Raw genomic sequence first — 11200 nt, 5'->3', positions numbered from 1 at the left:
CAGTTTTGTTTTTTAATTGTCTTTATTGCTTGATCTTCCTGCTTGTTTCATGATATTCGATATCTGTAGTTTTGCATCTGTTTATTTAAGGGCACGTGAGGAATCAAGTTGTACTGAGCAAATGAGCATGATAGATGTCTTCCAGAACCGCTAAGGTCTTCGTCAATGACTTGGTACGCTACGTTGTCATAAATTTTAAATCGTCTTTTTGGTATATAAACACAAAATTGTTTTTGCTTTCATATCCCAAAAGGTAGCATATAATCTATTTCATGCTCTTTGGCTCAAGAATTGGGTTCCTTGTAGTCATATCAAGATATGTGAATTTTCCAAGACAGCTATTTTTGGATTGACTAACAGTGCTTTTGGTAATTCGTGGGATTATAAAAACTTGCATTTGGAGTTTGCATTCGAAGATAGGTTAAAATGTTATACACAATCCTTAATTAAGAGCATTACTTCTGCCAATTTTCGTCTAACATAAACTGTCTAGCCTTGCTATTCTTGTTGGATTTGGTTTCAAGGGGGAGATGATGAAAAAAATGTTTTACTGCCTTACTCGGTCCTTAATAACTATGTTTGTGAGAGTGATCCGAGTGGACACATATACTTGGAAGTTGGAAGTTGTATCTTGGCAAATAGGTTGGTTGGCTACTGTTGCTGTTTAGCTTGGACTGAGTTACTCAGACTTGAATTGTGCTTATGTTATACTCACTCGAATGGTTCCATGATGCCGTATGTAGACTGGACAACTTGTAGTCATATTCCAGCCAACTTCCGTAAAGCATGTACATTTTAACGCATCTTATGCTGGTGCTACTATGTGAAGGAGGGTATGGATAATTGCGATTGCTAGCTTCTTCCCCAACTTGTGATTTTACTTACTATACATGTTGTAGAATCATAAGGCACCAGAAATGCTTTGACTCATTTATTTGTATTTTTCTTTTGAAGCATAGATTGGTTTAGTTTAAACAAATTATTTTACATATGTATTTTGTGTACTCAGAAAAAAATTGATGCATTTGTTGGACTAGTACATATTGTTAATGTTGTCAGCAACAGGATCAACAGTTTGTTAAATAATAGCACAGCTTATAAGTTAATTAGGACATTAATAAGGTATGCTACATGGTTTTCTTGTACTAGATGGAAGTTTAGGCATAGAAAGCTAATGAGATTTATAGTTACCTTTTTGGGAATTTTTATGCAATATCAACTGCTGCTTGAATACCACCCAAATCTCACCCTGTAGGACTGCTCGAGGTCGTCGTCTTTCTTATCTTTTGCGTTTTTTTGCCTTATATCCCATTGGACGGCTTCTTCTCGACTTCAAGGTCACACCCTGTATCCACCCCGTAGGTCAGAACAGTGGGAGACGGCCCACCCCACCATGTGATTTGTAGAATACTAGTCAAAGGTTTGCTTTGTGAGGGCATACTCTCCCCAACTCGTCCATTTATCGAAGCAACAATCCTTCTCCCAAGTAATAACGTACTTGAAAGACTTGTTGTTCAACTTTTGATGGATGGTTATTGTATCTCGGAGAAAAATTGTCTCGCTTGAGTTGTTCCTCCATTATTTCTCCAGCTTGTTATAGATGACGCAAAAATTTTGAATTTCGAAGCATACTATATGTGCACGACGAGTCACCTTCCTGACGTACTATATTGTACTCTAGAAAGCAACTCAGTCCCAAAAAGGCTCTGTTTTTTGTTGGTTGCTGAAGACGGGGTCTCCACTCGCATCGACATATGCTTTGAATATTCTCTTCTTTCCTAGGGGTCTACCGTGCTCGTACAAAATCCATGAATTTGAATAATGGTCTGCATTACTAAGCAAGAAGACAGGAGAAGAAAATGTTTATAAGTTATAAGGTTTGGCCTGTCAAAAAGAAATTAGATTGATGTGGATTTATTATGACTGCCTTTTTGTAAATATTTTGTAGTACTTGTACTATTTATATCCAAACAATAGCCATATCATAGCTAAATATAGTTGTCATGTAAATTGTGAATTGAACCAAAAATCCTCCGAGCTTTTACCAATTACTACATGACTACATCCAATTCAAATTCGAGATCAAAGTAACACTAGCAACAAGAAATTGAAAAGACATTCAGCCTCCGAAACCGTAGAGCGTGCGGCCCTGCCTCTTCAAGGCATAGACGACATCCATCGCCGTCACCGTTTTCCGGCGAGCGTGCTCCGTGTAGGTCACAGCGTCACGGATGACGTTCTCCAGAAATATCTTGAGCACGCCGCGGGTCTCCTCGTAGATGAGGCCGCTGATCCGCTTGACGCCGCCACGGCGAGCGAGGCGGCGAATCGCCGGCTTCGTGATGCCCTGGATGTTGTCGCGGAGCACCTTCCTATGGCGCTTGGCTCCGCCTTTCCCCAAACCCTTGCCCCCCTTTCCTCTTCCCGACATTTTCAAACCCTGGATTTTGAACTGCGATGCGATTCAGGTATTTTGTGGAGAGAGCGTGTTTGAGGGAAGAGTGAATTGTGACGACGTTTATTTATACATGGATTAAATTTGGGGGTTGCCGTTGGATTCGTGGTGTTATCTACGGCTGTGGATAGAGATCCGCGCGATTTTTAGATGGTGTTGTTTTGTCCGTTGATGATTGGCTCATCGACGGCTGCAATGAATCTCCATTTTGGAAGCTGGCGCGGTTGTTCAAATTCGTCTGTGCCGTGGCGCTCTTTTTTTTACCTACGGTTTTGGAGACAAATTCGGTTTGGAATAAAAATTTGCCAAGATGAATAAACAATACACAAAATGATCTTCATAGTATTAGTTTTAATAATTAAAATTTTTTTATTTTATGAAAATATATGGTAATTTGATACAGACGATTGTGCGAGGTAAATTATAGAATAAGCTGAACCAAATACAATACTTCTACGTAATATTTTTGTGAGGAAGACTTAAGACGATAACTATTTGTGTCATACACAAATAGTTAAAACAAACCCAAACACACTAATGAAGATGATATGACGATTTCACGTTACAGACTAAATTGCACGATTCCGATATAAATTAATTTATCACTGCATCTAAATAATGGACGAAATCATATGCCAAAAATGTTAAATTCTCTTCGAGGATCTAAAGTTTTCGAGCTTGTAGAACTAACATTTTCTTCTCGAATCTCTGCCTCAAATATTAGAGCATCAGCAGGGAATGCTCGCATCCGATGGAATTACGGCCATTCCTTTGCAGAGAGCACCACTCGATCTAGCGGAAAGATGCGCCAGCCCACGTGGCACACTGTGGGCGGGCGCTGGCGCCTGGTTGCCCCCCTCCGAATGGACATCATTTGCACCGTTGGAATTTTTTTTAAAAACAAAAAATTGGGGAAAATATAAAAAAAAAATTATGGAAATTTTAAATTATATACTTTATCCGTCCTACCTTAAGTGGTGCATTTGCTATTTTATGTAGTATTGTTTTGCGAGTTTAGTGGAGAGAATGAAGTAAAAGAGATTGATTTTCTATTTTAAGAAATGTGTCATTTAGAGTGAGACTTTTCAAAAATAAAAATGTTGTCACTTAAGGTGAGACGGGTAGAGTAATTTATGTGAATTTTTTTAGGATTTAAAGTTATGTAATTTTAAATTTTTAGGAATTTGTAATGTTATTTTTTATTGTTTTAATAAAATGTTTTTATGTTGATTGTGTTTTTAAATTGATGTGTTAAAATAATGTAAGCCATGAATAGTTAATGAAAATGGAATAGATTATTTGAGTTGTTATTCCTTAGTTAAGGAAGTGAATAAAAAATGAATAAAATTGGTGTGGGTCCATGAATGGTACTCTATATGACATTCATCCTCAGTTTAAGGAATGCCATTGAGATGCTCTTATAGTGTCCACTATGGGAGGACACGGCGGCCGCGCCTCCCTATAGTGGAGGACGAGGGCGGGTGGGGTGGGCGCGTCCGCGCCAGGTAGCTGGCAAGGACGGGGCGGTGGGGTGGAGGAGGCGGCTCTGACCGCGACAGCCTGTAGCAGGGCCCGACAGCCGCGGCCGTGGACAACCTTTTTTTTTACAATTTTTTATTATAAATACTCCTTATTTCACTCCCATTCACACACATCTACACACTTTTTCCACTATCTATATTTTTGTTGTCTCAATATGCAAGGTGGAGATAGCGATTTCCATATCTATAATACAACGAAGATTTGGTTTGAATTTTTTTATATGTTAAATTATGTGTTTTTTTCTAATTATAATTGTCTGATAATTTTTATTCGAATTGAACAAAAATACACCAAATTGATAAAATATTGTGATTTGTAGTTGTGGACAAGTCCACTATAGGGTTGGACAACTGTTTTTGTGGTTGCGGACAACTTTTTGTGGCTTGTCCACCAACCATGTCCACACCATAGTGGACACTCTTAGAGTATATACAACAGTAGTCTTTGGCTCTCTGCAGAGAGCCATCTCATAACTCCTCAATGGCTCCCACATCTCATTCCCAAACTATTCAGATGATTATTATACTCCCCCCGTCCCTCAAGAATATGTACTCTTTCCTTTTTAGTCCATCCCACAAGAATATGCACTTCCTAATTTTGGAAAGTCTATTTTATCTAATGAGATGGGCTCATTCTCCACTAACAATATTTTATTTACTTTTTTTCTCTACCTCTCTCCTAACTCACCAATTTTACATTAAAACTCGTGTCGATCCCAAAGTGCATATTCTTTGGGGACGGAGGGATATTCTTTAATTTAAAAATACATCTAATAAAAAATATTTCATTTGTAAAACACTATTAAAAAAATTCAAAAATGACATTACAAATTCCTGATTATTAAAACTTACATAATTTAAATTATAAATATTTAAAGTTGCATAATTTAAATCCTAAAAATTAAAATTAAAATAATTAAAATCCTAAAAATAAAGAAACATTAAATAATTACTCTTCTAGTTGTGGTGGGGAGGCAATGTGTTCAAACGAGATACGAGGAGCGCAATTGTTGGTGATGTGCCGCTCGTTCAGACCGTGTCATACGAGAAGTGTCGGTCGTTACAGCGGCTAACAACATTCCCATTGAAAGAGTTATGGAAATTTGGGTTGCTTGATTTTGTCCGCCTCATCCCATGCCTCTAGACATACTTCAATTAAGAATGCAAAGAAAAATTATAGAGGAAAATGAGAGAAGATTTTTTTTGTATTTTGTTCAATATTTTTTATATTTTTTTGGTTTTTGTCAAAAAAAATTGCCAGAAAATCGACACCCACATGCAAGAAGGTGAGTGGGCGTCACCGCGTAGTTGGGAGCACGACAACGCGCCATGTGGCAGGGGTTGTTTCTCCATAAAACACCGTTGCAAATGCTTTTAAGATCTTAAAAATTTGGATCTCTAGAAAATAATCAGTGGCGGACCTATGTGGGGGTATGGGGATTCCTTGGAACCTCCACCCATTTTGCTATTTACTATATTATATATAATTAGATATCATTTATCAAGTAAATAGTTAACTCAGTTGGTTGGTGATTCAGTCTTATAACTAGGTTGTCGTGTGTTCGAATCACCTTGACGGCTTAGTTTTCAATTCTGGTCCCTTTAGTGGGTTTCTGTCATTTTTTAATTGTGAGTTGTTTTTTCACCTAACATCAGCAAAAATTGTGCTGAAACTAAAGAAGTAAAAGCATAATAGAAATTAAACAAAATATTAAATATAAAATGTATTGGAGAAGATAACATGTAACTAATAAATACGAAACAACACATACGAGGAGAAAATTGTATCTCAAAGACTCAAACTATTTGTCTCTCTCATTCATCTCTCTCACAGCTCCGTATTGTCGCGGGTTGTTTCTAAAATCATCGACACTAAAAATATGCAATTATCGTTAATGTAATTAGGACCCCCATATTAAAAATCATGCGTCCGCCACTGAAAATAACACAATTATATTAAAGTATTTTTTGAGGGTGCAATTGTGATTTGTATTCAATAATATAGTATAAATAAATAATTATAACGGTTAGCAAGCTCTTACTATTTCATTTTTTAAAAAATGGAGTAGCAAATTATTTATTTATTTTTGTTATGTCCCTTAAATATGTATTTTTCTAAAAAAAATTATAAATAATTAAATATTATTAAAAATGTAGATTTCACAATTCACTAACACTATTTTTTAGTAATTTTCCTTTTCTCTCGTTATAAATTCGTGTTGTTTTAAAATAAGAGACAATGGGTTTATATTAAAACTGTAACCAACGGTTACGGTTCCAAATCGGAACCATAAGATCTAAATGAAATTAAAACTGTCACTTACCTTGGTCCGGTTCAGGTTCCAAAATCCGAGCCGAAACTGTGCCAGAACCGTGAAAAACATGAAACCGAGTCGGGACCGCAAAAATGCCGAAAACTGGCGTTTCGAAAATGTGAAAACCGTAAACAACCGTTGAAAAACCGCCAGTTCGGCACCGAAACTGAAACTAGCGGTTTTGGAACCCGAACCGGAACCGTAAAACACCCTCGCAGTTCAGTTCCAGTTCGGCGATTTCCAAAACCGGAACCGGTGGTTCTGAACTGTAACCGCCGGTTCCGGAACCGTGGGCATCTTTAGCCCAATAAAACCTCACTTTGACTCGACCAGTTAAGAAAATTGTAAACCCACACGCGAACCGACGCTATTGTCAAACGTGAACATGTCCCATATCCGTCATGGACTTGTTAACTACACGGTATAATGGGTTAACACAATAAGGGAACAACGCTATAACAAACTAAACTTGATATCACACAATTAAAATATGATGTTACACGACTAAAACTTATTTACACGATAAAAATTCGATTTCATGACTTGAACCTGATTTACAAGAATCTAGAGAATAAAACTAATGCATAATTTTTTACAAATATAATTAAAATAATAATAGTAAACTTGTTAATGGATTACCCGAATTCAACACAAAACGAACCTAAAATTATTCGACTCATAACCGATCCACGATTCCAATATACCTTAACTTAAAATCATTAATTTTGTGCGTATTTATGTATCTCGAGGGGTCAAAAATTAGCAGCCCTACCTGGAGCGGTTAAAGTGTAACCGGCTATTTTGCAAATGATGATTCCAAATTCCCAACGATGGCGGTTCGTTATTTAAGGCAGTTGTGAACCGAGCGAGCCTGAATGAGGAACACGACAAGGTAACTCGGCCAATACTCCACTCGTAAATTTGGATCATTGAATTATACAATAATCGACAAAACTATGTGAAACCACCACGCCCCTCAACGTCGTTATTCTGATCCAAATTTGCGACTCATCAAAATCTATTTTTTTCATTTTCGCACCAAATTCAGCTCCGCCTTTCTTCTCAACGAGGGTACGCTCCTCTCTCTGCTATCCATTTGCACAATATAAACAGTAATATTTTTCGAGGCGTTATTCTTTGCTTGTTATTAGATCTGTTGGCGATATCTGAGATTTTATATAGCTTCACTTAATTCGGAAATAAAATTAAATGGATCTGGTGTCGGATTGGTTGCGGTTTCGGTTTGACTCCTACATGTGTTTCCTTCGAGTTTCTATAGTTGGTGGACGAAGATAACGCTTTAATTTAAATTGTTGATTGAGGTGCATCAGCTATCGGCAGATTGGAATTTGTGTATCAGTCTTGTATCGTTATATTTATTGCTGAATTTGTTAGTTGTTATGAGCTTTTATCTTGTTAGGAAATAAATCAAAATGCTGGAGTTTTCTAACGGATTTTGTGATTAGGGAGATTTTATAGCATTGGTTTTAGCTTTGTGCTCATTTATGTGTTTTCCCTTTGAATTGCTGCCTGTGACTTGAGTTCACATGGAGTGTCGTCCGTGAAGTTTCGCTCTCATAGTTTGTGCACTGGTGTTGTGAAGCAGGCAGTTATAAGATTCCTGTAATTCGTTTTTGTCCAAGTACCTTATGTGGAGAATGATCCGAAGGTTCTTTTCTTTTTGTTCTTTTATAGATGATGTACTCTGTTTTCTTATAAACCAATCGCTTAATTTGTTTCTTTTACCATTTTTGGGCAGGTATGGAGCATAATAATGTACATGAAGTACCATGTTGAAGTGCTTAGAAGGTTTATGTGCTTCCGTGCTTCAGTGTTGTGAAATCGATAGGCAATCGAGAGGCCTAGAGGATCCTGAAATTCTTGCGCGTGAGACAGTGTGTATGACCCCTAATCCCTACCCTGAAAGCTAAAGTTGAACCAGAGATTAAGAATCACTAATAGCTGTGGATAGCACGCTAATCTAACTTCGACTTTTAAATGTCAACTTGATTCTATATCATGCTACTTTGTTTGTGGAAATTATATCTACAGCCACAGTTGAAAACTTTAGCGCCTTTTAACTTGTCTTGTAAAATTGTTCACAATCATGACTACATTCCATTATAATTTATCATGCACTTTGTTTGTGAAAATAAAGTCTTCAAAAGTAGGAAATGATAATAATGACTTTTCCTTGGATCTAATAGATTGTCGTTTTAATTCCAAGGTAATTGCTATAATCTTTTCTGTCATGAGGATGAAAAACTACCTTAGCGCCATGATTTCTCCTTTATGCAGTTAGTGTAAGTGAAATTGAAGCACTTTACGAGCTTTTCAAGAAGATCAGCAGTGCTGTGGTTGATGACGGGCTGATCAACAAGGTTTGATTTACAAGTCCAAAGATAATCCGTATTTGTTCTTTTCACATAAAGTATGATGTATCCTTTTGTAGATCACCATCATATTCCTTCGTATTGTTTGCAGGAAGAATTTCAACTAGCATTGTTCAAGACAAATAAAAAGGAGAGTTTGTTTGCAGATCGGGTACTCCAATTACGAATCTATATACTTTCTAGCAAGTTTTCTAGTACAAGTTTTTATGATGGCCTGCTTATCCTTTTTTTTTTACAAATCCGAAAGAATTTCTAATTTCTTGTCATTTTGTCTAACTTTGGAGCAGGTTTTTGACTTGTTTGACACTAAACATAATGAAATTCTTGACTTTGAGGAGTTCGCCCGTGCGCTGTCCGTATTCCATCCTAATGCTCCTATTGATGAAAAGATTGAATGTATGAAAATTGTACAATTTGGTTCTCTACTGAGAACTGCTTTTATATTTCAAGCACCTTTCTTGCTTTCTGTAGCATTATAACATCTCCATCTTCTCTCACTGCAGTTTCTTTTCAATTGTATGATCTCAAACAGCAAGGTTTTATTGAAAGACAAGAGGTAATACTAACAATCTAATTTGAATTCCACCTGTAATTAGATTTTGTTTGTAAACCTTTGAACTGCTCTATCTTTTTACCTTTGAACTGCTCTATCTTTTTACAGTTATGAAAGCATTTGTTGTTCCCAATTTGCTTGTATATGTGATTGTTTACAGTAATGTCACATTGTCACTATCATGTGCACAATATAAGATATGTCATCTCCACCCACTTTTTGTTTTCTGTCATCGTCTAGAAGTGGACTTAACCTTCTTCGCAGGCCTCAGAGATGGCTTTAAATTATTTTTTATTAACTCCATGAATGTTTAAATTATATCTGAAATCTAATATAGGAGAAACACTATCCCATTCCCTTTTTTAGGCTGTACTCCCATTTATTGAATGTGCTTTGCCTAATTCCCATATTAAACAGTCCTGCTCCTGCACCCACTTCACTACGTTGATTGCTTTCATGTTATACATTGTTGTGACTAGTAAAACTGTTCTACCATTTTCTAAATGTCGAATGTCTAGCTAGTATGGTTGATATTGGGCTATACCAATTTGCAGGTAAAACAGATGGTGGTTGCTACTCTAGCTGAATCTGGCATGAACCTGTCAGACGAAGTTATTGAGAGCATCATTGACAAGGTAATGTGAATCGTTTCTTGTAATATAGATCTTCTTATCTTCATTCTATTATTTGGTTGTGTATTAAGAAGTCCATGACTGAAATTACTTATGGGCATTGTTAGTACAAGAATAAATGTCTTCATTAGAAACTGATAATCTCAGAGTTATCTAGTTGTCACAAATTAAAAGTTTAAAATATTATTATTGTGATTGTTTATGGCTACTTAAACCAATGTCATGCGCTAGATAAGAAAACAAGTACAATCATTATTCACAGAGTTTCTCATTTCCTTTGCCAGACATTTGAGGAAGCTGATACAAAGCATGATGGTAAGATCGATAAAGAAGAGTGGAGAAGTTTAGTCGTGCGGCATCCGTCTCTTTTGAAGAATATGACGCTTCAGTATCTCAAGTATGCCCTTACTTCAACGATTCTTTGTATGTGGCTTTACCAACCTACTTTAAGACCAATATAAAAAGAAGCAAAACCAATATTTCAAATCATTTTTTGCTCTTCTTTTCCACTCTTCTTTGATGCTGAGAGATCTAAACGTGGAATACTTGGAAACGAACAATCAATTATGCAGCTTCAAAAAAAAATGTTCATATTAGAATTGTGCACCAGATTTGCATAAAATTTTGTTTGAGGTTGTAATGTTGTGTTGATTACACCTAGAAAGTTGATTATCCTCATTTTGTGATTAAAATCGCTTTGCTTGGTTTTGTTATTGAACAGGGACATTACCACCACATTCCCAAGCTTTGTTTTTCATTCAAGAGTTGAGGATACCTGATCCGTGAAGTTGGAAGTAACCTACCTTGCTGGGCTTGTGTTTATTTTCTGGAAGACGTTGCAGATTGAGTTGTGATTTTTTTTTTGTTTTCGATATGGTTAAAATCCATAACTGGTTGGACGCATAAAAATTTTAGTTGGTTGAATGACTGAATTACTGTCCATAGTTTTAAAGCAATCGAGTTGGTCGTAAAAACAAGTACTCCGTACTAAGATTTAGCAGTTCTCGTATTTTGAATTAAACCAATCAAGTCATGGATAAAAACAACACATCAAAATAAGCTATGTTTAGGACCCGATTTTAATTTTTGACAGTTCTGTTAAAAAAAGATTGAATCGACAACCCTATTCTCAAAAAGTGAATGTTTTAAACCAAATTTGTATTTTAACTATATATTAAGAACCAGTTTTGACATTTACTCTTAAATTAACATCTTTTAATTTTATGGATTAAATGTGCACGACTTTCACAATATAGAATCAAGGCATTGGAATTCTATTTCAAAAACAGAAAAGCATGTAAATTTCATCCC

At 36.2% G+C, this 11200-nt stretch overlaps 2 protein-coding genes across 4 annotated transcripts; one reads left to right on the top strand and one right to left on the bottom strand.

Moving 5' to 3' along the window:
* Window positions 1–1985: 1985 nt before the first annotated feature.
* On the bottom strand, window positions 1986–2485 carry LOC121785790 (histone H4). Its single transcript, XM_042184232.1, has one exon. It carries the CDS (start codon window positions 2429–2431, stop codon window positions 2120–2122), a length of 312 nt encoding a protein of 103 aa, XP_042040166.1. The 5' UTR covers window positions 2432–2485; the 3' UTR covers window positions 1986–2119.
* Window positions 2486–7185: 4700 nt separating this feature from the next.
* Window positions 7186–10863, top strand: LOC121787399 (calcineurin B-like protein 3). 3 transcript variants are annotated; one of them, XM_042186108.1, is made up of 10 exons: window positions 7187–7382; window positions 7918–7980; window positions 8071–8210; window positions 8610–8692; window positions 8796–8855; window positions 8992–9100; window positions 9208–9260; window positions 9812–9892; window positions 10174–10312; window positions 10611–10863. In XM_042186108.1, exons 3-10 carry the CDS (start codon window positions 8102–8104, stop codon window positions 10673–10675), a joined length of 699 nt encoding a protein of 232 aa, XP_042042042.1. In that variant the 5' UTR covers window positions 7187–7382; window positions 7918–7980; window positions 8071–8101; the 3' UTR covers window positions 10676–10863. The 3 variants fall into 3 exon arrangements, with proteins under 3 accessions (XP_042042043.1, XP_042042042.1, XP_042042044.1); XM_042186110.1 differs by having other exon boundaries at window positions 7189–7382; window positions 10174–10286; XM_042186109.1 differs by lacking the exon at window positions 7918–7980 and having other exon boundaries at window positions 7186–7382.
* The last annotated feature ends 337 nt before the right edge of the window (window positions 10864–11200 follow it).

Source organism: Salvia splendens, chromosome 22 (genome assembly GCF_004379255.2).
Source record: "Salvia splendens isolate huo1 chromosome 22, SspV2, whole genome shotgun sequence".
Lineage (NCBI taxonomy): Eukaryota > Viridiplantae > Streptophyta > Magnoliopsida > Lamiales > Lamiaceae > Salvia > Salvia splendens.
This window is presented reverse-complemented; position numbering and strand designations above follow the sequence as displayed.

Excerpts from the sequence above, each read along its gene's own strand:
- LOC121785790 (XM_042184232.1), bottom strand. The coding sequence starts at position 2,431 with ATGTCGGGAAGAGGAAAGGGGGGCAAGGGTTTGGGGAAAGGCGGAGCC.
- LOC121787399 (XM_042186109.1), top strand. The coding sequence starts at position 8,102 with ATGTTGAAGTGCTTAGAAGGTTTATGTGCTTCCGTGCTTCAGTGTTGT. Across the intron at positions 9,101-9,207 it reads TATTGATGAAAAGATTGAAT|TTTCTTTTCAATTGTATGAT; the intron begins GTATGAAAATTG and ends CTCTCACTGCAG. Across the intron at positions 10,313-10,610 it reads CCTTACTTCAACGATTCTTT|GGACATTACCACCACATTCC; the intron begins GTATGTGGCTTT and ends GTTATTGAACAG.